The sequence below is a fragment of the Alexandromys fortis genome, unplaced genomic scaffold (genome assembly GCF_014885135.2).
Source record: "Alexandromys fortis isolate MF-2015 unplaced genomic scaffold, M_Fortis_MF-2015_v1.1 scaffold_102, whole genome shotgun sequence".
In the NCBI taxonomy this organism is placed as follows: Eukaryota; Metazoa; Chordata; class Mammalia; order Rodentia; family Cricetidae; genus Alexandromys; species Alexandromys fortis.
The window spans coordinates 6,102,415-6,130,230 of NW_026067984.1; the positions used below are offsets into that span (position 1 = coordinate 6,102,415).

General features: G+C 34.8%; 1 protein-coding gene across 3 annotated transcripts in view; it reads left to right on the forward strand.

Moving 5' to 3' along the window:
• Window positions 1–27,816, forward strand: part of Lrba (LPS responsive beige-like anchor protein) — a 468,170-nt gene that overhangs the window by 127,981 nt on the left and 312,373 nt on the right. For all 3 annotated transcript variants that reach the window (XM_050158812.1, XM_050158811.1, XM_050158813.1), the window contains exons 32-35: window positions 949–1,027; window positions 1,783–1,916; window positions 5,774–5,835; window positions 27,586–27,650. In XM_050158812.1, coding sequence (XP_050014769.1) covers window positions 949–1,027; window positions 1,783–1,916; window positions 5,774–5,835; window positions 27,586–27,650 — 340 coding nt within the window. The remainder of the gene's footprint in view (window positions 1–948; window positions 1,028–1,782; window positions 1,917–5,773; window positions 5,836–27,585; window positions 27,651–27,816) is intronic.

Genomic DNA, 27,816 nt, shown 5'->3' on the forward strand with positions numbered 1-27,816 from the left:
AGTAGGGAAGTTCTCTCTCTCTCTCTGAGACAGGGTTTCTCTGTAGCTTTGGCACCTGTCCTAGAACTAGCTCTTGTAGACCAGTCTGGTCTTGAACTCACAGAGATCCCCCTGCCTCTGCTTCCTGAAAGCTGGGATTTAAGGCATGAGCCACCACTGCCCAGCCAATTGTCTCTCTCTTATACTCTTCCTCTCTGTTTCCTCTTCCTCTTCCTTCTCCCTCTCCCCCTGGTGTTGCAGTGTAGCTCCGGTTAAGCTAGGATGCCTTAATGTGGTATAGAGTGTTCTTGAACCTGCAGTGTACCTTCTGTCTTTGCCTCCCGAGTGCTGCCATTACCCGTGTGTATAGCCATGTTCACGTGGCCATGGGTTATTCTTTGTACAAATTTATAGTTAATAACTTTTCTTTGGTCTTCACCATTGTTACCTTCAGATGACTATGGCTCTTAATTTTGTAGTGGGCCAGGAACAACCACAAAAGCACTGCTCAAATTCAGCAGTACATTATTGACTAATAAAGAATTACTTGACAAACAATTCATAGGTACAAATGGGAATTGAAACAAGTCATATTATAAATGAAAACTCATATGAGAGAGTGCAAATGGCACTGAAATAACTAAGAACCGTTCCTCAGGTGTCCATGGATTGTTTGTTACGTTAGACTCTTGATCAGTCGTGCTATAGCACAAGTTCTCTGATGACTGATTAAAAGGTTATGCTCTTGGTGATAGCAGTACAAATATTTAATGCTAAATTAGGAATTTTGGCTTTTTAATTTTTACTTCATTGAGGAGAAAGATTTTGCTTATTAGTTCCTGTTGGTATCAAATAAGAGAATTTGAACCTTAAGTTAGCTTGTTGGCTGCTGAAAAGAGAGTATATTTGTTTGAATTCTTGTATCTAAAACCAGAAAATTACCGTCAAGTGCTTATTTTTCTATTATAGGAAGTAAGTCACCTAATGCAAACTTGCCTTCAGTCCCAGCGGTTGGCTCTGCCCCACAGGATCCAGTCGCACACATGAGGTATTTATGCTGCTCACTTGGGTACTGAAATTTGTGGTTTTTCAAGACCCACCCTTTCGTCTCCCTTCCCCCAAATACTTTAGAAAATATTTTTTATTTCAAAACATTTTTGTTGTAAAATGTTTATGAGAAATGTCTACTTGTAATAAAAATGCTTCATGTATGACAAATATTCTTATTTGTGAGCTGAGACAAAACACTGACTGCTGATTCGTTGGCTGTTTAAAGCCCTGTGTGCTTGTCAGGTTCCTGAAGTGCAGTATTCCTGCCAATGTTGTAAACTCACTAAAAGTGTATGATAAATTATATGTGAACATACATGTACTCTCATGCATGCTTAACATGTTAATCGAGATGAATATCAATGTATAGTCTGATTTTTTTAATGAGGTCACAGATCATACTAGAAAGAAATTGATGTCACTTCTATAAAAGTAGGAACTGCTTTTTAGAAACGTTTGCGTGCTACAACAGACAACTTAGAGATGAAGACATGAGCTTTGCTCTCAGGTTACTGCTAGCATATTCATAGCAGAGTTTGATGAGCAGATCGATTAGATGAGGTCTTGGGTTAGTTTGGGTTATAATGGAACTTTAAAAAAGTGCTTCTAACTGGTGAGTTGCAGCTTCCAGTAAGAACTGATGCTTGCAACGGTGTTAGTCAAGGCTGTCTTTGGGGACTGGAATGGAATCAGTCCATGTGAAAGAGGACGTTTTAGGAGGAAAGCTGTTAACTTTCATCGTCTCTCTGTTAGCATCACCGAGAGGCTGGAGCACGCACTGGAGAAGGCGGCTCCTCTGCTGCGAGAGATTTTTGTGGATTTTGCACCTTTCCTTTCTCGGACACTTCTGGGTAGTCACGGACAGGAACTGCTTATAGAAGGAACAAGTAGGTGCCTTTCCTTTATTCTGTTTTTATTTCTTTACATTACGAAGCTATATGCTTGCATGAGAAATGTCTGCATCTTCTTAAATATTTTCACCATTGGCAAGGCCCTCAGGCGTCTGTGACTTTTGAAGACTTTATCACAAATCTGTTATATTTTAATATTTTAGTTTTGCTTTTTTTTTTTTAGTTTTCTTTAACCAGCAATTTGGATGAAGTATAAAAGTATTAAGCCAAAGCAGTAGTGTTTGTTTTCTAGTTATAGAAGTTGAATTCGGGAGTCTTGTACATGCTATGCAAGTGTTTTATTATTGAGTTTCAGTTTTAGATCAATTAGTACAATTTTTAGTACAATCAAATTAACCATGGGGTAGAGAATTATGAGAGCAGTGTATCAGGGTTTTACTTGAATTTAAGTTCTATAGAAGCTGGGAATGGTGGTGCACACCTTTCATCCCAGTACTTGGGAGGCAGATGCAGTAAGATCTCTGAATCCAGGCCAGTCTGATCTACAGTAGTGAGTTCCAGGACAGTAGGGCTGTTATACAGAGAAACTGTGTCTCAAAACCCCCCACCCCCATCCATAGTAACAGCCATATCTTGCCACATATGAGTAATGCATGTTGCGTTGTTATTTCACAGTAACAGTGTTATTGTAAGTTTCCCTGCTCATATATACTTAGGTGACTCGGTCTACTTTAGTAGGGTGCTTTGTAGTTGTCTCGCTAAGTAGCATGTAAAGGAAGATTGCTGAGGAGACTAATTCCTATGCTATTGTAGAAGGGATCAAGGATAGCAGTTCCTCCCTCCCTCCCTCCCTCCCTCCCTCCCTCCCTCCCTCCCTCCCTTCTTCCTTCTTCCCTTCTTTTTGGCTTGAGGCCTTATGTAGGAAACTTCTTGAAATATCAGAGAAGATGACTCAATTAGATGAAGGAAGATTCACCCTGAGTTTCCTCAGGCGACAGGAATCAATTCAACAGAAAACACCTTTTTAAACAACTGACTATTTAAGAACGGAAGCCTTGTAGTGGTGAGACTACCGGTAGAACTGGGAAACTATCTCAAAACAACTAATTTAATAGGTTAACTGAAAAATATCAGCTGCTGCCCCGAACTAGAGATTGTACAAGTCAAGCTTGAGAACTTTTATGATAATCAGAATTAATATTTTTGTTTGAATATGATTGTGTTATAATTATTAAGTTTCGTTTGTTTTTGGGCAAGATTGATAGTGTAAGGTAAGTACTTATACTTTATTAAAGCCCAAGTAGCTTGGTAAGAAATCCCCATTTCTTCTTCAGTGTCCTAAATATTAATTTACATTTAATGATGCATGATTTCATTTCCAGAGTTCAACAGTAGTAATAAATTCATTTGAAAAGAAATTGTAATTTTAGAAATACTTCATTTAAGCCGGGCGGTGGTGGCGCACGCCTTTAATCCCAGCACTCGGGAGGCAGAGGCAGGTGGATCTCTGTGAGTTCGAGGCCAGCCTGGTCTACAAGAGCTAGTGCCAGGACAGGAACCAAAGCTACGGAGAAACCCTGTCTCGAAAAACTAAAAAAAACCAAAACAAAAAAAGAAATACTTCATTTAAGTTTTATGCATCAATAAGTTATTTAATAATAGACTACTTGATGTTATTCTAAAGGATACTTATTTATTAAAATAAAATTTGAAAATAATTGATTTAAAAAATGCTTGTAAATCTAAATTGCAAGACTTTTCAAAGCCTAATTTTTGTTTCATATATCAAATAATTATTTTTAAAGTAGTATGTCCACCTATGAACTTTCATCTTTATTCATGGTTTTGTTTTGGTGTTTGTAGCATGAATGTCCTTTAAGCAGGCAGTTAGTGTGAGCAGTCCAGTGCCAGGTCTATGGTGTCTCCCTCTCTACTCCTCTACTCTTACTACTCTGCAAAGCCACATTAATTGTTCAAGTAAACGTGAGCTTTCACTATCATTATTTTTCTCAACAATCAATTCTTCAGTGTATGTTTTCTTTATTATCTTTATATTGAATATAAAGATCATATGTGCTATGCCATCCTGAAATAAGACTGAAAACAAACAAATGCATATACATGTAATTTTCTGTATAAGTATTGAAATACATGTATGTATGGTAGATCAAAGAACATTGTATAAACCTTTCTAATTTTGGATGCCTGAAGTCCTTCTATTGCTATTGTTTATTATACATGTGAACAGATGTGAAAAGGTCCAGATTTGGTTCCTGTGGACGTAATTAATTAGTTAACAAATCCAATGAGGATTAACTACCTAAGTGTGAAGGGTTCAGAATTGATGCACTATGCGATATTAGTTTTTTTTGTTAATTTTCCTTTATTTTTGAGATCATAATTACATCACTTCTTCCTTCTCCTTCCTACCTCCAAACCTTCCCATATGACCCTCATTACTTTCTTTCAAATTTATAGCCTCTTTTTTCATTAATTGTTGTATATTTCTAAATATAACCTGCTTAGCCTATATGATATTTTTATTTATATTTTCAGGACTAATCAATTGGTCTTGTGTAACCAATTGGTTTGCTTTTCCCTAGAGACTTTTTCTCTCACTCTCAGCAAGAGGACTAGGTTTTAAAACTGGGCTTGTATCTATCTGGGTTACATTTTGAGAAGTGACTAGGTTTCAGACAACAGTCACCCAGGCCAGACAGAGAGATTGTAGCTCTGTCCTTTCTCTCCTGCTTGGCAGCGTTGGCGTGAGGTGTTTTAAAACCATCTTAGCATTGCAAACTCCTGCGTTATTTAATGACCTGCTTGCCTGGCGCACGCAGCACAGAAGTGCTCTTAGCTGACTTATGTGCACTGCCAGAACCTCTCCTGTCATTTCTAGACCTGGGAAAAATGGTTCTCACTTCTTAAACAGAAAATGAAAGGTATTTGTAAAGCTTCCAAATGCCAACCTGCGCCACTGTTCAGCTGAGGGATTATTATTTAAAAAGAAGGAGAGCTACAGAGCATAAAGATAAGAGGTAGAGACTCGGTCCTTTCCATGTGGAAGAGCTTTAATGGAGTTAAAAAAAGGTACTATTCTAGGGCTTTTAAATGTCACAAGGAGGTAGCGAATACAGAATTATCAGTTATAAGTTTTTGATCATTATAATCTTATTGGGTTATCCAATCCTCATAATTATTGGAATTGTCTTCTAAATATAATAACGATAGCAAATGCTTTGAACTGCTCTTTGATTATATTGGGGATTTAAACTAAATAACTCTTTAGATGGTCATTAATGATATAAAAGTTCCTTCCTAAGGACATTTTTAGTTAATCTAAAACAAAACATAGAAAGGAAAATGTAAATAATTAGTTTATAGGAAATGAGGAATACATAGCAGACAATGGCTTGCATTTCTGTTAAGGTTTAGTGTGAGGTCGGAGGTCAAGGTACTAATAAGAGTGTTTGGGATGTCTGCTGCCATGAAACAAAATGGAAACTTGATTGATAGCTGGAGGGTTGAAGGGAGAGAGTGTGGTGGAGAAAGCAAAGGTCAGGAGTCATTTCCCTTCTCTGCATGTGTAATGATCAGCTTTCCCAAACAGTGTAGATGATCACGGCCAGCACGGCCTATGCTGCCTTTCCTTGGGTATTGTGAACGTTACAGTAGAAGCCGGAGGAAATGTTTGGGTATTTCGAAAGTTAAAGTCATTTACAGAATTGGTAGTTTTGGTGCCTGTTTTAAAGTAGCCACAGAGTACAGGTACAGTTCTTAGCACATTTACATTTTCGCTTACATCGAATCTGGACAAAAATAACATAAAAAGTTGATCTCTGCCTTTTTTTTTTAAACTTTGTGTTTTTTGAATAACCTTCTCTTTTAAATAGGTCTGGTTTGCATGAAGTCCAGTAGTTCAGTTGTGGAGCTGGTCATGCTGCTGTGTTCTCAGGTGGGTGCAAACAAGATTAAATGTCAAAGTAAGAGTCCATCTTCACGTACATTCGTTTGACAGTGAAGTCATTCCTGCCTTATCAGGTTTTTGTGGCAAAATAAGTTTAATTTTTGTCTTAAAATGATTTCTTATATATGGTATAGATGATTTTGAAGCATGAGCTGAGAGAGAATTTAGATAAATGAGAAAAAGATAGTTTTTAGAATTATACTAAAATGCTTGAATCAGTTGATCTTGATGTGACTGTCTTTACTCTGTGTTCTAGAAATAGCTTTATTTATGTACTTTGTGGGGTGCTACTCTGATTCCCCTGGGATCCATGGGTTTGCCTCCCTTTTGTGCAGGGGTTATAAAATGAGTAATAAATAATTTTGAATCCTTGTCATTGCTAATTATTTTTGACATACACAGTAGACTTGGGAAAATATCATTGAAGATGTAGCAACCATCATCGTAAAGATGTACAAAACGAATTCCTCACAGCAAGATTGATTCCAGTGTATAGAAACCTTGTGTTTAGCTTTAATAATTTTTAAATTAAAAAATGATAAATCCTGTGATGTTTTGTTTTCTGGTTTTCAAATAAACAAATGAATGTTTGTTTTTATTGAGTTCTTTTGTAGTCTTTTTAAAGTAGGATCTTGCCGGTAGTAAATTCCTCTACTTAAAACTTTAAAATAGCCTTTTTTAATAGGAAGGGTATTGCTTTAGAGGTCAAGGGTTTTGACCCATTTCAACACCTTTGACCTGCATTTACAACTCTCATGGTTTACTTGCCTAAAGAATAAGGATAATACAAAATTAATGTTTTTTTGCATCGATTTATTCATTTTAGTGCCTATGTTGCCAAATTTATTTAGACTGTGCTGATGGACATTTCATGAATACAAATTAAAGAATCATAGAAGGTGTGAAAAATCAATACTCTTTGTTATCAATAAAGTGGAATAAGAATAATTACTTGTAGAGATTATAGCTAATGGAATTTTATAATGACCTTGTAAAGAACAGTTACATTTCTTAAGAGGCCTATTAGTCTTAGATTTTGTGAGTAATCTGTTTTTATAGTTTAACCATTTTCTTTAGAATGCTCCTTCTCAAAAGCTTACTTGGTAAAGTGTGTCATTAGGCCATCTGATTTTAATGATTGATTGTTTATTTCTTGGATGGAAGCGCGGCATACAGTTTTATACCTGCTCGAAGGTACCTCTTGTTTAGTTCTCCCAGTTTCATCCTAAGACTGTGGTTCTGTTGTGTATAACGATATAGATGGTTCATATGTAAATTTCCGTAACGAAGTTTCACCTTTCAGTTTAGGATTGAATTTGGTTTGGTATATAACAGCTACTTCAAATGTAGCACATTATGTATTTGGATGTCAGACGCTGCAAAGATAAAGAATGACACTTGATAACACCTATTTGTCATGGATGTCACAGTATTGCTTAATGCTTATCTGATCAAATGGCATATGGAGATCACTCAGAAGAGTAAGTTTTGAAAATCAGAAATTCTCAAGGCTTATGTTTGAATAACACACATTGTTGGGTATTTGAAGTTCTCAGCACTTTTTTTTATGAGTTCTTCAAAAGTCCCATGACATCTCTACAAGATGTAACACAGTGTGAAAAATGATGTGAAAAATGAAGCTAGAATTAGCTCCAGATGTATACAGATTGTTCCAGGGTGATAATTACATTTTTCACTTTGAATTTTCCTAATTCAAAGAGGTCAACTTGGTAATCACAAAAGTGATTTATTTTGTTAAGAAGTGAACTGTCTTTTTCTACATGAAAGCCGAAGAGATATGAAATTAAATTTTGAGAGGACATTTTGCAGATACTGGGTGGGGATGTCTTGAGTTTGATTGATAATTTTTTTTAGTGTGAGATAGGGTGGGAAGTAAAATGCTACCATCTTGCTAAATTTTTAATTAATTTTTTAAGAGGAGATGGAGAGCATTGAGTGCCAAAGATCAAAAGATCAGGTCAAAAACTCCTTTTTCATCACATAAATAATGGGATATGCTTATGAGCTTAACATCTGCAAATTTGATTTAGAACTTTACAAATTAGTTGGTGTTAATTTCATGGCAGTCTGCTATATTCTGATTATTTTTCTTGAGCTCATTCACAACTTATTTTCTTTCTGAAATTTTAAAGACAGGGTACTTAACCATACTTTATTACAAAATATAATTATAGTCTCAGTTTAAGTAGTAAGAGCTGATCATATGTGACTTGCTGTCAGTAGACAAAATGGATCACTATATAGTCTTTAAAGCTCTGACCAACATGACATTTTTACTCTTTCCTTGTTACTAGTTGATTAAGCATCATTCTATAGTTTATCCTATTTAAAACATTTAGACCATTTTAGTAGGCTTAAATAACTCTTTTAATATCCAATATTTTGCTTTTGAGTAAAGTTAGTTAAATTAATTCAACACTTGAATAACATATAAAATAAGTTATAGGTAAGCTCTAAACACTGATTTTTTTAATTATTTTTTTTTAATGCTCAGGAATAAATCTTGGTCAGGCCTTACACATATTAGCAAGGGTTCTGCCACTGAGCCACATCCTCAGATCAAATTGCTTTACTGAAAATATAACTGTATTCAGTCTTTAGAGAAGTACATATTTCTAGACAGACACAAAAAGTTGAAAAGTTTTCAGCTATATTTCAAACTCAGTTTGTCTGAAAAAATGTAATGTAGTAATGGCCTCTTGTGTTGTGTTTGTGGATAAGCCAGTTAAGAATGAGTTTAAAGAAAATATTAAATAAGTATTTGAAGTAGTATTACTTCAGTGCTGTATAAAGTGCTTGTATCTTGCTCATTTGACATTAATATGAGTTTTGAAAGAACCGACATTGCATTCAAGGCCACTTTATAAAAGTGTTGTGCTGCTCATCCTAATTCAGTCTGACATGCATTCCAATAACACTGCCTCCCTTCTCGGGCTTACACTGAATTTATGGCTGTGCATTGTGAAGTGCATCATTTAAAAATGGTTTCAACCCAAAACATCTAATAAATAAATAATGTGTATGGCTACTCAGTAGTAGACTTTCTCGACTAGAAATCATTCCATCGGATACTCAACAGTCCACTATCGGAGAGGGCTGTCAGATAAATCTTGTGGTAGTGGCATTCATGTCCTGTAAATCACATATTATTGTCTGAGCCTTCTGCCAGGTCATCTATTCTTTTCCCATTGATCAGAAATGCATACAGTATATAGAAAAACTAGCAGCACCACGTAGTCCGGCTTGGCATCCTGTCTGAGTTATTAATTAGCAGAAAAAGTTTACTTAAATGTTCAGCCTGATTAAAAAAATATTTAAATTGACATTATGCATAGCTTGAAAATCTTTTCTTCATATGAAGGTAATGATAATTTTTTTTTTGGTTTTCACTCAAGGTTTGTGTCTTAGAATTGCCACTTAACAACGGCTAATGGTCACATTGCAATCAGCATCATTATAGTTTTTAAAGTGTCATTTTATGTTACTTTTCTTTCTGTAGTTTTTTTTTTTTTTTTTTTTTGTCTAGTAAGTTTTGCTTCTCTAGTTTGAACTGATCTCTGTGGAATCTATGATACTAATGTTCCTGTCCTTCCCTTTCATTACCATGATGGGTATCTTAAGAGCAGGCAAGTCACACAAACTAGTAAATAACAGAACAGCGTGCCCATTGTTTTGTGATTTAGTTTTTCGAGAGGTGGGGCTTGAATGTCCTTTACTGTCATCTTGAAGTTCTTAAAGTTACCTAAATGTGCCATCATTTTTCTGTCTTGGCACATGATTTTTCCTTCTTTACTAGCGCCTCTTATAAATGATAACTTTGCTCTTCTTATTTTGAGATGGTCACTCTAAGTAGCTCAGGCTGTCCTGGTGGTACTTTCTATCTTAACACAAGCGAACTTCAGATTTGTTAACCTCCTGTCTCAATCTCTTGATAGTTCGGAGTATCGGTATGCACTGTGAAGCCTGGTTTATGCCGTGCCAAGGATTGTTTAGTGTATGTTTAGGGCTTTCATGCAAATGCTTTACAGATTGAGCTATGTGTCCAGCCTCAAGTCAACTACCTGACACCCCAGAATGAATTTTTATTGTAATCATAATTTGATTCTGCTTAGGTGTTAGTATGAAGTCTAGAAGATAGCATCAGAACCGCATATATTAATAGGAAATTATATATATTACATAATTATATAATAAATATCCACATATTATATATTATATAATCATAGAATATACAATATATTACATAATTACATAATAATATTCATATATTGTTTTTATTCAATTATGCATTTAACTTAGGTGTATATTTATTTATAAAGGCCTTAAAGGCCTAAAGACAATAATCTGTGATATTTTGCAGAAAATTTTCATTAAATGTTCGTTAAATAAGTAAGGGATATTACCAAAAACTTTTTTTTTTTTTTTAAATTTGGTTTCTTGAAAATGGGGGATGTGGATTGAGGTAGGGTCTTCCTGTATATCTTAGTCCAACCTGAATCTTGTTATCCTCCTGCCTCAGCCTCAAATTCTGGAGTTGCCAGCACGTTGTACCAATAGTGTAGTGACATAACCAATGACTGCTTTGATTGTACAGGACCCGATTTTCTTCCCAGTCACAAACTTAGTATGTGTTTATTATGTTATAATACCCTTTAAATGTGTTTGCTTTTTCTGTAAATTAAGATAAAAATGGCTCCAAATTACATCAGCTTTTACTCATGTCAATTTTTGGCTTGGCTGCCTCCAGTATTTGGTATGCAAATTAAGTGCAAAGGTTGAAGTTAAACTGATAAATCTACACGCTGTTTTTAGTACTTATACTATATTACAGTTTTTGTCCCTTTTTTCCCGTCGTGTGTATGACAGGAAATTATGATAACAGCCAGATCACATTTACTAGATAATGGCTGGATAGATTAGTATGCATGCCTGTTTAGGTAAGGGTGTCCTCATTTATATTAATTCTTGTGTTTTGCAGTCATTGGAAAGTTTTTCTCTAACAAGCAGCGTCCATCTTAGAAATTATCTTATTCTGATTCCACTGTAATCTGGAAGACTAATTTGAATTCTGAATTCTTGCTCTACTTTGAAGGAAGGACACGATACATTTGAGTACATATTAACTGATCAACTAAGGTCTTAGTGAGAAGGAGGTGATGACTTTCTTTCCCTTTTATATTTTTGTTTTTGTTTTGTCTCACTGTGTTAGCCCAATCTGGTCTAGAGCTAGCAATCTTGCCTTAGTTTCACAGTGTTGGAATTACAGGCCCCTGACTCCTAATGACCTCTTTTGAGGAATTTTTTTTGCAGACCCCCTCCCTGCTTCCTCCCTCCCTCCCTCCCTCCCTCCCTCCCTCCCTCCCGCTTTCCTTCCTTCCTCTCTTATTTTTTCTTCTCTGTCTCTGTCGCTCTCTCGCTCTGACTACTAATCTTATTTCTAAGCCACTTCGTTGGCCTAAGCCTAACATTCATTTCATCCATCACACCTGTAGAGAATGTGAGAAATAGTGAATCTCAGGTTCCTGGAAAATGACACGCTTATATAAATCAATTACTATATTGGTGTGTGGCTGGATTTTTATATTTAAGTGGAAAGAAATAAGTATTTTTCTTCTCCTTGCTCAAAGCTGTTTGCATAGCAGCAGATTTACAAGATGTACTAAATGTTGAAATATTCTTTCACATTCTGTAAATATTCAGTTTCCTTTGTAACCAACTTTCTTTTTACAAGGTAAATAGTACTTTGGGGGGGGGCAATTTATTTCTTTAGGAGTGGTTTATAGGGGCTGGAGAGATGGCTCAGCGGTTAAGAGCGTTGCCTGCTCTTCCAAAGGTCCTGAGTTCAATTCCCAGCAACCACATGGTGGCTCACAACCATCTGAAATGAGATCTGATGCCCTCTTCTGGTAAGCAGGCAGACACACAGACAGAATATTGTATACATAATAAATAAATAAATAAATATAAAAAAAAGAAAAGGAGTGGTTTATATCTACATAGTTCAACCAGAATTAATATAGTTTTATATTTCTACATTTTCATTATCTTATTCCTTCCCTTTTTGCTGTTTTCTACATCTTATGTAGAATATACTTTTAGAAAATTAGTGGATATATAAATGGGCTGCTTCTGAGCTTTTGTTATTGTCAGTACCTATGATCTTTTAATGGCTTATGAAATGAGAATCAATAGCATAGTTCGTGCATATGGGGAGGAAAAGTTTTCCAGCGTCATCACCCAGTTCTGCCATCAAGCAACTGTGGGAACTTGTAAGTGGAACATGCACTAAGTGAAAGAATAGATATTCCCTTTGAAGCATCCAGAGCTAATTTAAATTTCGTGCAGTGTAAACAGTTGACCTCATAAGATGGCAGAAAAGACCTTTCCAGCGTAGATAGGAAGTTGCTAAGAAGTAGTTGAGTTGATCATAAAAATCTTAGAATTGCTAGCAATTAAAAAAGAGACATATCTTGTTAACTATTTCATGCTTAATAACCAGCTAATGTTTTGTATTGTTCCAAACTTTATAAAAAAAACTTCATTTGATGGTGGGAACATATATCTTCATATAACAGCTAGCACATACAAAAATCAAAGTAAATCAAGTGTAAAGTAACATTTTGCAAGAACAAAATGTGTCTAAAAATGTTTAAATTAAATGATAGGTCAGTGAGCATACACTGAACAGTGCTCTTTATTAATGTTTTGATGTAGACTCTCCTTTGATATTAATTAAAGTGCTTTTTACAGCCAAAGAAAACATAATTTCATTTTCCATACTGGGCTTAATTTGAAATACAGGCATCCCGTTGATTCACCAGCACACTAGGTTTTAGAAAACATAACTTTGAAAGGTACATTTTGTGGAATGGGCAGTACACCCTGTGGCTTGGCCGTCTAGTCAGAAGGATGAGACCATGCTGACTATGTAATGACACCTTTGAACATTATTCTCAAGGGTGGCAAATGCAAAACAAAGTAATATCAACTGGCACTTAATTCTGCAAGTTCCCTGCTGATTGGGGTATTCAGTGAAATGGAGCTCTTCCTGACAGGAAGTCAGCTTGTGAGGATGGAGACATTTGGAAATAAAGTGTGTTTTAATTTGACTCCCTGCTGTTTTACAACTCCTCTTTTAAATTTTGGATTAAGAAGAGAGGAAAAGGGAGGAACACAAATGGGAATAGCCAGAACATGGCATTTCTCCTTGAATTTCATGTGACCAGGAGTGCAGGTCAGTGTCTCTGTTTCTTAGTTGCTACTGGTTGTTGCTCACCTTCCAATTCCAGCTTTAAATTAGTCTACTCGTGGTGTTAAGGAAAGTTAGCTTAACACTAGTTTTAAATCTCCTTGGTGTGATGTCAAATCCTTTGATGACTTTTTAAAGGCTCAGCTATATTCAACTATAACATTTTCTTTTAATAAAAGTATACTTATGGTACAGTAATGGATTTCAGTCAGAGCAGTTAGTTAAATTTGGCCTTACCAGCTTTTTATGATTCAAGTCACATTGCTTCTCTTTAAAGCGTTTGACTGCTTGACTTCGGTGGCTGTTGAGATAAGGTTGTTATGTAGTATATTGTATTACCTTCAAGACAGGTACTACAGGTATTCATTCTACCTGTTGTATCTTTATGGTGCCTACATTTTGGTTGTACCACTATTTTATGACATGAAAGTTTAGAAGTTGAAAACAATGCTTACTAAATATGAAGGCTGAACATTGACTTAGTTCTTAATGAAGCCAGAATCAGAGACCTGAAACTAGTTATTTGCTTTTTTGGTAGCAAAAAATCCTCAATTTTATGCAGGGACAGTATGGAGATTATCATTGTCTCCATTTTGAGTTATGCAAGATAAAAAGGCAAATCACTTTCTTGAAAGAAAAGATTGAGTGTAGAAAATGCCACGGTGACTGATTTTGACTATTCATAAACATTTTTTATCCTATTGATGACTAGCAAATTTTCTAACCTTGAATGAATCAATTTTTTTTATATTCTAAAGACTTTATTTTTTATTTAGTGTTATGAATGTACTAAGTTCTTGTTAGTTAATATTAATAAAAATATACAGAACTGCTCATGGAACAAAGTAGCCACAATTTAAAGTTATTAGTGCTGACTTGTGTTTCCAGCACACAAAGCCTTCTTTTTTTTTCCGCCATATGCCACAAGAGGGTGCAGGAGCTCAGGGCAGATGGCTGCGAGCCACCGTGTGGAAGCCAGGAATCGAACTCTGGTCCTCTGGTGATCGGGCCGTGAACAGTGCCCTTAACTGCTGAGCCATCTCTCTGGACGGTTCCTTCTCCTTTTATTAGTATTTTCAGTGTCTCTTTTTTTCCTTTTGGGAATTTAATTTTTGTCTTATATCTTTACTTCACAAAGTAAAATAACACTATTTCTTCTCTGAGATTATTTTAATTTTTATAATTATACGTCCTGTCTAACCTGTTCCATCTTGAAACATAAAATATTAACTCTCTAAGAGTTTCTCATAGCTCAGCAATTTTTGTCTTCCTTTCCATGTAGATAACATTTATGTGTCACATTGGCTTTTTCCATAGACGCCATGGTGATTCCATCACTTCTTATTATAATGATATCTCTCCCTAGGAAAGTCTGTACGGCATGCCAAGTGTGTAAACATTGATGTGTGTTAAGAATCTGATGTTTGGGGCTGGAGAGATGGCTCAGTGGTTAAGAGCACTGACTGCTCTTCCAGAGGTCCTGAGTTCAATTCCCAGCAACCACATGGTGGCTCACAGCCATCTATAATGAGACCTGGCGCCCCCTTCTGGCTTGCGGGCACACATGGAAAGAATGCTGTACACATAATAAATAAATAAATAAATATTAAAAAAAAATCTGATGTTTGCATGTTTCCTTTGTAAACATTAGTTTTTCTCATTTATATCACATTTATTTTAACTTAATTCATGCTTCATTTTTTCCCCAAAACTTTAAAAAACTTTCTGAATATATCATTATCTTCACAAGTTTCTATAACCTGATGATCTGCAACTTGAATTTTGTTGGAGAAAGTTCTCTTAAGAATCAGATTCTGCCACGCACCACGGCCCCCAGTTAGAACCCGGTTCGCGAGCTTCTGGCAAGGGGCTGGAGGTTTGAGAATACACACGCAGAGACAGACCGACACATAGACCTTCCTACACTGGTAACAAAAGCCCTTCTTTAATAGCACTATGGAGGCTTAAATACCCTGCAGTCAATGGCCAACAGGTGAAAATCCCATCTTCTGATCCTCTAGGCAAAGCACAGCTTTTAGTAACTTCAATTAGAAGGCTCTAGACAGGGAAGAGCAACTGAAGGCCAGGACTCAATTGGTTCCAACAAGATTCTGGCTTCAAAAGTTATGCTAAATACACAAGGTGATATAGTTGTTCATTAATTGATCTTACCACTTAAACTAAACAGATTTAGTCAAACAAAACATTCCACATTTAAATACATACAATTTCTGTTAAGCATGACTTGAGCATCTTGTTGAGACACAAGAAGCTTCAGATGTAAGAGCATCAGATTTTCAGGTTACTTATATTGCTATTTAAGTTATGTTGTAGGTGGCTTACATCATGGTGTCTATTCAAAGCATGTATTTGGAATTCAGTGCCGTACTGGTATCAGCTGACATATTATTAAGAGTATTGATATTTGAAGATTACTGAATCATTCTGAATTGAAAGTCTTGCTTCTTTTCACAACTGAAGTCATTAAATGTGTACTTGGCCAGTCATTATGCCTCAACATCTATGAGACATTATTACTTGTATCTTTCTTCTATAGTATATGTTTAAGTATCTGAGACTAGAGTTTTATGGGTCCGTGTAGTATGATGTTCAGATGATTTTAGTTCTGAAGCCGTATCATTCCCCCACATAAACATAAATCTTACTTGCTTATGATTAATGCCCACCAAATGTATGTATTTTTCCAATTAGTGTTTATTTGAAGTTAAACGTGAGCAGTGAATTAAAATCTCATTTTATATTAACCTTGATTTTTTTTCGATGAATTACGTAGTATACGTTTATGGTGGATGGTGTGCAGCATAGAAGACTCCAAATGGTTAAACAGCAGGAAACTTTTCTGCTTTTAGTTAAAAGCTGCTGTTTTCTGCACAGCCTTATTTACCACATGTTTAATTCTTAATGCTGTGTGCTGTGGGACTGTGCATGCAGAAGGCAGCATAAAGAGCTCTGCTTCTAAGCCTATGGCTGTTACTTCTACACAATAATAATGGCACTATTTTATTAGGTTACTTGTAATTAACGTCAGCACTAGACATCCATATAAATCATTGGTAATCTGTTTTCCTTAGATTTTTTATTTTTTTAAAACTGAGTTAATGTACTTGTTTCTGTTGTTTTTTACATATGGATAGAGGTTGTAATTGCTTTTTCGAATTAGTCTGTCACAAAAGAACATACATGTGCTTTGAAGAAATGATTGAGGCAAGCTAATGAATTTTATATAACATTTTATAAAGATTTGTTACTGGAATAAATATTCAGAAGTAACATTGTTTTGTTGTGAAACTTAATAAATAGACATTTTATTCTCCAGAGTCAAAAAGCATCTAGACTTTTGAGCAGTTAAAGTGACAACAGTTATTAATTAGAAAACATTTATGTTTTCTATATTAAAAAATTCTGGCAAGGTGAAGACATCCAAATATATCAACTCCTGTTTATCAACTTATAGAAAGTCTTTTAATTTTAAACATTCAAACCTTCATATATTTTAGTTTTTGCATATATTTGAGGAAACCTCTTTAGTTATTGACTGAGACTTTATATTATTTTATACTCATACTTTTTATGATTATTAGTTTGTAATGTAATAAAATTAGAGAAACAGATACCTTTTGTAAAAATTAAGTCTAAAGAGGCATTTCTATATGTATACCTCAGGCTGATTTCAAGGTAATAATGCATATTAATCCAAACCAAATTTGAATTTAGAATACATCATTGTGTATGGAACATGCTTGTAAATCTGTAGGAGAGGCTTTATAAAGGCACGGGTTAATTTAATTCACTTCTATGATATTAAGGTCTTTCTTTGATCATTGTAAAATGCGTGTTAAGTGTTCTGAGGGTGGAGATGGGAACCATGAAGAATAATGGACAGGCCATGAAACTAATGTTTTAAAAAATAACCTGATTGGTAAATACTTTTTATTACATTGAGTACATTAGATGGCTTAAAAATGTTTAAAAAATAATTAGCCGTTTTATAAGTTGTAATGGCTGTCTTTCATGCTCCCCCTCCAGCAGTCTGTAATGAACCCGCCTTGTAATTTCAGTGCAGGCTTTGAGATTCCCTGAAGACTTGACTTCAGACCTCAAAGGGCAGGAGTTGCCATATGTCTGGAGAAGCAGAGTTGCCAAGCGGACTGACCATGTACTAATAGAACACATTTTTATAGCTCCTGAGTGTGCATCCCTGATAGTCTTAATTATGATCATCTGTTGGGAGCTTGTAGCTAGAAAAGGTTAGAACAACTTCTGCTATCTATGGAAACCATGCTTTCTGTATTGAACACTATCTTTCACAATATTAACAGAATTGAATTAGGAAATTATTAGAAAACATTATTGATTGCAGAATATTTTTCGACATTTGAAAACAAAGTAATGTTTTATGTGCTTGAGCACAACTAAATTTTCTAATTGAGTATTTTACATAGTTAAGATGTATTTATAATGATTAGGTCTTTGATTATGGGTTATCCTGATCTTTTGCAATTTAAAAATCTTTATAGTTTACATATTTCATGAATAGTTCCTTTTAAATATCCAGTTCCTTGTATTTATGACTCCATTTGATGTGCTTTTTTTGGTAACAATATAAAATTGAGCTGTTTGCTCAAATTTTAATAGAATCCATTTTTTCGTATTTCTACCTTTACTCATAGAACCATACTATGCTTTTATAAAAAATGAGAGTAGCTCTTTTCAAAGGGCAGTTACCCGTTTTGTTGTCACGGAAGGACGTCTCATCTGACGAGAGGAAGAAGTGAGACTTTTCCTCGGTGTGTCAGATGCACTGCTGAAGAAGCAGGCGTATATGCTGCTGAGGAGCGGCTGAAAGCTTACTGTGTGCTCTGAAGGCTCCTGTACCCTTACCAAGAACAAGTTTTCCTCAGCTTGACCTTTAGTCTCGCGTAGAATGTTATTCGGGTTTATGTTCATACATTTCCTTCTTAATTCAATATATCTTCTCTGACTGACCTCTCCCCTTGACTTTTGATAGCGTTGCTCTTGCGTGATAGTTTACTCTAGGTCATTCAAACTATAGCAAATCCACTTTGATTGTTTTTTTTTTTTTTTATCAAAGGCAGATAACTATAACATTTTAAAAATTATTGTGGGCATTTAATTAAAAATGCGAGTCCTAGCTGAGCACAGTATCACTGCAGTTTAACTCCTCCAGAGTCTGACGCAGGAGGATTGCTTGTGTCAGCCTAGACAACATAGCAACATGTCTTTAAAAAAAAAACACTGGGCCCTGTGTTGTAGCATGGAATTCCAGCACATGAGAGCCTGCTAAGAAAGAAGGATTAGGAGTTTAAGTTCAGCCTGAGCTATACAGAGAGTGTTAGGCCAGCCTGGGCTACCTGAGACCTTGCTAAACGAAAAGAAATAAAGACAGTACATATACATGCTCCATAATAAACAAATGAATGTATACATAGACACATATCACAATGAATAAAACCCAAACCAAGAAAACAAAAACTAATCAACAAAGCCTAAATAAGTTAAAACCCCTAACACTTCAACTTTTTTTTTAATAAGAAAATTAAATAGGTAATTAGGAGTTTGTTGGGTGTTTGTTAATTTAGTCTTTGTTCCTCTGTGTGTGTAAGTGCATATGTGTTTCTGTATAATGTTTAATTCCAAACTTCACAGCTTATTTTAATGGATAATATTTTAACATTAATAGAAATTAAGGTTATTTTCATTTGATAGATTACAATATTGTCCATTCAAAACCAATAAATACTTAATAATAAATTTATAATACATTTATTTGTATTTTCATAATTTTGACATGAGTATTCATGAAACTTGAATGCTTCCTTTATTATTTGGAGGTCTTCAGAAAAATATGAGTTAAATATCTATTGTCTACATAGGAAAATATGCATGTGTCAGAGAGGTCTACCCACATGCATGCATAAGAAGCAGCCAGGAATTCTAATCCACTCACCTGCGACCAGGGATGTTTTATTTTGTTGTATGTCTCCACCAACCAAGGCTGAGGAGGACATCTGTATGGGTCTCAGACAGTAACAGAAGCCTGCTCTTAATTACTGGACAAGCTGGGGAAGTATTCCTGGACCACTAGAACATTTCTTTCTTTGTGGGCTGATGGAGTCTTTTCGTCACTCTGTGCTTTTGCACTGTTCTCTTAGCCTGCCTGGGCTTATTCTAATGTCCCCAACTCCACATAAGTTATTAAAACTCTGTGTGCTCAGCACCTATGGTCCTGAGTGCCACATCCTGAACTAGTGTTGAACTTTTCCCACCTAAGATGATGGCATCCTGCCTACGGTCGCATTTCCGTAGGCATTCCTGACATTAGCTACACACAGAGAAGCTATGTGTTCATCTGGACAATGTAGTATGCTCAGCTGATTCACGCCATGTATGCTGCAATGCCAGTGGACTGTTGTTTACTCAAAAGACAGCCTATAAGTTGGTAAAGTTAACTGAATTGCCTTTTGTATAAATAGCAATTTTAGAACAAAAAATATCTTTCGGAAACAAGGCAACCTAATTGTAGGAGGAGGAGGAGGAGGCTTGTTTTGGTACTGGCCGCTTAAAACCGAAATAACCACACAGAAACTATATTAATTAAAACACTGCTTGGCCCATTAGCTCTAGCTTCTTATTGGCTAACTCTTACATCTTAATTTAACCCATTTCTATTAAATTGTATATTGCCACGTAGCAGTGGCTTTCCGGCAAAGATTCGACATGTCTGACTCTGGCGGCTCCATGGCGTCTCTCACCTCTGCCTTTTTTCTCCCAGCATTCAGTCCAGTTTTCTCCACCTACCTACGTTCTGCCCTATCAACAGGCCAAGGCAGTTTTTTTTTTTATTCATTAACCAATAAAAGCAACACATAGACAGAAGGACCTCCTATACCTACCCACAGAGTAACAGTAACCCTCAACCAATGGAACTCAAGGAAAAGGGAAATGTTAACTTTCTTAAAGACTTTTTTTTTTAAATCAAGAAAACAAAATACAAAGAAATACAAACAATTCAATTCAGTGAAATGGGAAAATATTTCATGATATGAATGAGAAATTTAGTGAGACAGAGTACATAATGTAATTAAACATCTTGGAACTAAAGAACTCACTCAATGACCGAAATAAAAAAAAATACAGTTGAGATGGTTGACAAGAGACTGTTGGAAGCAGAACTTCAGAGTTCAAGGGTTGTCTTTTGAAATAGTAGTTACATTAATCATTTAAGAATGAAGAATGACTGTGGAACTTTGGAAAGTGAAACTTATCTCAGTGTGGACTGAGATTAAATTATCCATTTTTTTCCTTTTTTTTTTGTTTTTTTGAGACAGGGTTTCTCCGTGTAGTAGTCCTGCTGTACTGGATTTCTCTTTGTAGACCAAGCTGGCCTTTGAACTTACTGAGATCCACCTGCATCTACTTCTCAAGTATTGGGACTAAAGGTGGCACCACCACCACCTGGCCATTTTCTCCATTCTCATTCAATACAATAATAGAAATCCTAGCCAGAGGGCAAGAGAAAGAAGTAAAGAAGGTGATGTTGTTTATTTGTAGATGACATAATTTTATAAGCATAAAACCCAACAAATATAACCAAGATTTATTAGAACTGATAAAATGTTGTAGGACACAAAACATACAAAAATCTCTAACATTTTATATACCTATAATATGTTTAAAATTCAGTCCCATTTCAAATGGTTACCATAAATAAATAGAAAACAAAAATGAACTAAGAATAAGCTTAATATAATAAAAATTACAAAACATTGATTATAAAATTAAAGTGGAAATGAGAATGGGGACCAGTTCTTTACTTCATCTCAGGTCCTCTCTTTTGCAATTTGTTCTTTTTCTTTCTTTTTTTTAAGCATAGCCAGATTATTTCTAATGATTCCTGAGTGGTTTGTATATTAACAATAATTTCCTCTTAAAGCTATATAATAACATCCCTCCCTCCCTCCCTCCCTCCCTCCCTCCCTCTCTTTTTACATACAGCAAGTTGAGTACCCTATCACATTGTAGAAGTATGTCAGCTAATGATTCTACCTGTTGATAGGTCTGGGTGTATGTGGTTTTAACAGGTACCTTTCCTGGTATGCCTATGGACACCATGGCTAGCTTTTTGCTCTAACATTCCAGCCTGTTGGGGAGCAAGGGTGATTTCAGCCATCTCAAGGCCTTTGGCCCTTCTGCCAGTTGCTGTTGGCTCTTGCATCATTAATGCCTTAACAATGAATTTTCCTGTCTGCATACCATTACACCTATGGTTATTAGATTCCAATATGACAGTTACCCATCATAGAGTCAAGGATGAGTCTCAGTATACAACTCAAAGGGGGGAATTTGAGCACCAAAGTTATATTTTAAGTTTTAATTACTATGCCTAATAGATCCATGAAACAAAAATGCCTCTGATATGCAAGTCAGGAAGATATTGTTTATGGGAGATAACAAATCACATGTTTTCAGTCCCCTAAACAAGTTTCTCTGACCCATCTGTACCGGAAGTGCCTGATCACATGTGGGCAGGAGGTTTGCAGGAATGAAGTACGTCAGGATATATTCTTGACCCTGATTGGATGTTGGCAGTAGGGTCACAGGTAGAAAGTACATCAGGATGTATGCTTGACTCTGATTGGACCTCGTGGGATATGTAGTGAATTACAGGTTTTACTTTTTTAAGCCCCTGCAAATCATGACTCTGAGCCATTTTTAGGAACCTGGATATGAACCTGGCCAGAGCCCATTCACTTGGCCAGTATTTAATTAAAGATTGCCTCAAATTTGTAAAAAATTTAAAGTGGCTACCAAAATCTAGAGAGACAGTCCATGTTCATTTATTGTTATAAAAAGTTTGATGTTCATATTACTGAAAGGGATGTATAGATTATATTTGTCATTCATAGAAAGATAAAAGCAGTCCTAAAATTGACATGGAGCCTCAAAAGACAATAAGTCAATTCAGTCTTGGGTAAAAAGAACGTAGCCGAAGACCTTAGTAACTGACCTGAAATTCACTAAGAGTTAATTGTGGCCAGAATAACACAATCTGACTTAAAACTGGCACAAACATCAGTGAAACTCAGTACAGAGCCTCCCGGCTACAGCGCACTGAATTTATCAACAATACACACATATTGGAGAAGATTGTTTTGGTTAGTGTTTAATACCTAGCTAAACCGGATATTATTTTCTAGACAGTCAGATTCAACTAGACATCTGTTTTTCCAGATGTACAAAACCTACTCAAACTGAACCCAGGATCTAAATATAATACTTAAACCTGCAAACTGCCATCAGAGACTATAGCAGAGACACTTGACTGTTGGTGTGCAGTGCTCTTCTAGGGAGAATAGGCCAACCAACCAACAAAAAGAAAAAAAGAGATATAATCATCTCAATTCACAAAGCCTGCAGTTGCCCAGGGAAACAGTGATGGTTGAAGAGGTGACATATGCAGTGAGGGACAATGTTTGCGAGCTGTTATCTGACAGTAGATTAGTATCTCGAGGATATAATGAGCTGCAGGTGATTGAGGAGCACTAGAATCGTTAAAAACTGAGATCATCTGAGTTTATTCATTATTTCGGCACCTGGGAGGTGGAGGCAGGAGGATGAGGAGTTCAAAGCCAGCTTTGATTAAATAGGGGTGTTTAAGGCCACTCGGCTACATGAAACCCTGTTTTGACAAAACGGAAGCTCTAAAACCAAATTTAGGTCATTAAAGAAATTCACAAATTGTTTGATTAGACATTTTAAAGAGCAGGTAGACCAATTCCTAAAAAGTATATAAAAATGCTTAGCTTTTAATCATCATGGAAATTACTCAGAAATTTAAAAGTTAATCTTAGAAATATTATAGGTCACAAAATAATATATTATTGTTGTGATTACCAAAACTGATAATTTCTCAAAATAAATTGATAGGAAAAATTACACGTAGTGAATCTTGTCAATTTGGCCTGTGCTTTTGAATGAGTTAATATTTAGGAATTCCTTTTTTATTTTAAAAATTTTCAGTTGCAAAATATAAGCAAAGTTGTGTTGTACCTTCAAGAAATATGTTTTATGATACTTAAGTTTTAGAAAACTCGACTTAATCTCAAGATATTAGAACTCTAAATTAATTTAAATAATTAGTACATCAGTTTATTTTTCTCTATTTTTGGGGAACATAGAGAGGAGTCAATGTAATATCATTAATAAAGGTTTTATTTTCTCTTAGAAAAATCTTCTTTTCTACCAGAACACATGCTTGACGATCATTGCTTGACATTCTGTGGAGCTCTGGTAGTCTTCATCAATCTCATATTTGTTGATACTGCATCACTTCAGAGCATTAGTAAGCTAAGATCGTGTCTTACTAAAAATTGATTTGGCAGCAGTTATGGTTCTAGGATGTGATAATCAATTAAATATAGCTTAGGCACAGGTATGAAATTATTGACTCCGTTGCTTTTTGAGTCCTTCCTCTTGAAAGTGCTCAAGTGTGTCTTGAAAATTACTCACTTGCATTAGTGGTTGGATTTGAGGCTTTTAACGTGTTTTCATCAGGACCTCTGGGGAAAGGATAACCAAGACCTTTAAATGTACTGTGCATTTTGCATCACTATATAATTGTAAATACTGTGATGAAATATTGAAATGATCATGAAAGATGATGACCATTAAGCTTTTCTTTCAACTATTAAAACTCACTAAAGGTTATATTGAGCTGTGGTTTATAAAATTGTTTAGACTAACGCCTTGTTGATAATTGTTTCTGAGTGGAGAAATATGCCTTCAAACACCATGATTAATGAATATTCTTTTTAGTTTTGGCAACGTCTACAAATTACTGTAGAGAGTGTTTTATTACACAGAAAATGTATTGGGTTTGAACATTGGGAGTATTAAAAAAATGAAGAAGAAGAAGAAGAAGAAGAAGAAGAAGAAGAAGAAGAAGAAGAAGAAGAAGAAGAAGAAGAAGAAGAAGAAAGGATTTTTTCTCTTATGCTTCTTTTCATAAGCATTGATAATTCTGAATAGATTTCTTTGTCACTTACTGTATTGTTCCTTTTTCCTTAATCAAAACAACAAACAAAAGATTTATAGATGCTCTCTGTGTGAACAAGAAATTAAGCGATAAATTTGATTTTCTGAGCATCAGTCAAAATTGTGATTCTCCAATTGTTTATGTATCTTCTTGTCTAATTTGTTTTATTCTCTTCTTGACTTTTAAAAAATTACTTTTATGATAACACTTAAAGTGGTAGATTCCTTTGCAGAAGTTTTATAAATAATAGCATTAAAATTTTCTTGTATGTGTTTTTTTATTTATTCAGAAACCTAAATACTCACTTTATTTTCAAAGGACTTTAAAACTAAGTTGTATCTTTGTAGTCAGTTCTTGTTCTGATTTCTTTTCAATGGCATTTTATTTGACATGTCAATATAAATTTAGGTCACTGATATTTCAGTTGGTGATTTTTATAGTATAAATACTGATTTTTAACATATTTTCAATCTAACTTCAGTAATGCTATTTAAATTTTTTTGGAATTTAAATAGCATATTTTATGACTTATTTTTAGGTAAGAATTCATGTGGGCAAAAGTAAAATTGAAATAAAAAACTATGTTTATGTTTTATTTTTATAAAATTCAAATTATGTAATAAAATGATGTATGATTAATAAAACTCAGAAAAAGATATTGGGGTTCAACCAGAAGACCAGAAAAGCAAAGCAGCCATCCACTGGCTCTTACTTGTACCTCAGTCGAAAAATGGCGATCCTGCCTCAGGAATCTTGGAATGAGACTGAGACTGTGAGCTGTCCCCTCTCATTTTATATTTCTTGCTAGGGCTGGGATTAAAGGTGCACAGGGATTGAAGGCATGCACCACCCAGTTTCTGTGACAAACTAGTGTGGCTACTGGGATTAAAGGTGTTACTACTTCCTGGTCTGTAAGGCTGACCAGTGGGGCTGTTTTACTCTTTGATCTTTAGGCAAACTTTATTTATTAAAATACAAATGAAATATCACTAAAATAAAGCCCTATTTGATTATAGTATAAACTTGAGTACCAGATGATATTCTCAAAGATAAAATAACTTTGAGAGTAGTTTTAGATTCAGCTTGAATTTCATGGTTCTGTGTTGAGTGACCAAGAAGTTGACCCTCTACCCTGGATATAAGGACCAACCTAAAATTTCTGCTTTCTACTATCTTATTGCAAATGTGGGTATGTTTCTTCCTCTTCTCTCTAGGATAAATTCTTTTGTGGAATTTGATTATTTTTAGTTGGACTACATGTTTGTCAATTTAATTTTGAACTAAAGAAAAGGACTTTAAGTCAGATTGAAATATTTGTTTTTCACTTGATTTGCTTTATACTAGTGAAAGAAATTTAGCCTGTCTATTGTCCATTAGGTGGCAACTGTGAATTGTGAGAGAGAATACTATAGACTTCTTTTTTACTTATTCCTAAATGTTAATAAGTTATAAAATATACCTGGAGTGGATGTATTTTAAAATTGTGTTTATAATTACAAAATAGAGTGTAAAATTTCTAAGAACACATCCTCTTTGTATCGGGATGAAAAGAAGTCTTTATGACTTTATGTTTTCTTGTTTTTGATTTTTTTTTAAGTAACAAATTGCCGTTTCCTCCTCTTGGCAGATTCAGTCGTTGGATGCTTTTGCTTGTCTGCTGCTTTTAGTTTTATTTTCATTTTGCTTTGGCTATTCAATTAGTGTAGTCATACAAGCACCCTTGGGAAAGATGGGATCATTCAGCCCTATCCTGCCATGCTGTTTTAGTCCTGATACCTTGGACTTTTCAAAACACGATGAATGCAGAAAAAAAGTGCTTACAAAATAAAATAAAATAAAAAGCAAAAGATAAATGTACACACATCCATATGCAGTTAGCTTGAAATTATGTAGAATTTAAAACTCCATAGGTCATTACATTCAGAAAACGTTATTTGGTTAATGATGAGCATTAGTAAATAGCTGAGCATAGTTTTTCATTTTAGGAAGAATAAAAAGAATAGTTGAACAATATCATATAATTTTAATACAAGGATCTCTGAGAGTGATAAGGAAAAGGATATTTTTCAAAGATATGTGTACGTATGTGCATTTATGTAGATGTACACAGATGCATAGAGCATGATCAACAGATATGGGCACATGATTGCATAAACATGGACACCTTCATTGGCATTTCTCAAAATATTTCAGCTCATAATCCCACTTCTTATTGTATTAATGCTTATTTTACAGACGTTTAGAGTGTAAGGGTTAAACTATTCATTTCAACATGTTTTACTGATTGATTTTTAGTGAATTATTGTTTTACTGGATAAATTTAATATATAAATTTTTAATGGTTAGTGAATATAGTTAGATATTTATACCACAGATTGCTGTTATTTTCTTCTTTTTTCTTTTTCTACAGCTTTATATTATTGAACTTTATGTACAAAATCATTTGATTTCAAATAAACATTTAATGTAAAAACAAACGTTTATTTTTATTTTTTTAAATATTTATTTATTTATTATGCATACAATATTCTGTCTGTGTGTACGTCTGCAGGCCAAAGAAGGCACCAGACCTCATTATAGGTGGTTGTGAGCCACCATGTGGTTGCCGGGAATTGAACTCAGGTCCTCTGGAAGAACAGTCAATGCTCTTAAACACTGAGCTATCTCTCCAGCCCCCCAAACGTTTCTTTTTAAAATGAATTTTTTTTACGTCTATTGTACCATTCAAATGTTTTATCATCTTACATGATTTCTTCACAATCTGTTTTCAAGGGTACATATAGAAAAGCTTTTTTTTTTTTTTAATAAATAGAAACAAAGGGATTTTTCAGCTTTTATTATAAGATGATATTAAACAGTTTATTCAATAGAAATAATTTCATTACTATTCAGGGGAGGGAAATCACCATATTTTTGTGCTAAGTTATATGCCAATAAATTATAGTTTTCCAGTTTATAACTGGTCTATTCTAGTTTATGTTCTCCATGTTATTAGTAGTTGTTGGATGATTATATGCTAGATTTTAAAATTTTTGTGGTACTCCTTTCTTCATTATGGATTTTGTTATGTGTATATATATATTCTGTCCCTGGTATTTTTTGCTGCTGTTGAATCTAACTCCTGGCTGTATCAGTTCAGCTACTCTATGACAGTGTGACACCACAAGGGCAAGAAGGATATGAACCTCTTCAGTTTGTTTATTCTGAAGCACGTGTTCGCTTAATTAAATGTATATTTCTGTTTCCGTCTGTGCTCACAGGCCTGTGTGAGTCAGCAGCAGGCTCCATGTACTAAAGGAAATTGAAATTGATATGGAAGATGGTTTTTGTTGTGGCATGAAAAGAGCTAACTTAAGTATAATTTCCTCAGCTGTTTTTCTCTGTTTTCTAGGAGTGGCAGAATTCTATTCAGAAGAATGCAGGCCTTGCTTTTATTGAACTTGTCAATGAAGGAAGGTAATTTATTTTATATATGTTTATATTTCACTTTAAAGTATTCTTTTATTTTTTCCATATGAACTGATACATTTGGGTTCTGTATATACTGTTTTTTAGTCAGTAATATTTTAGTGCCTTTGTTTATTGATTACTAAGTCATGCAATGTATAGTAATTTTATAATT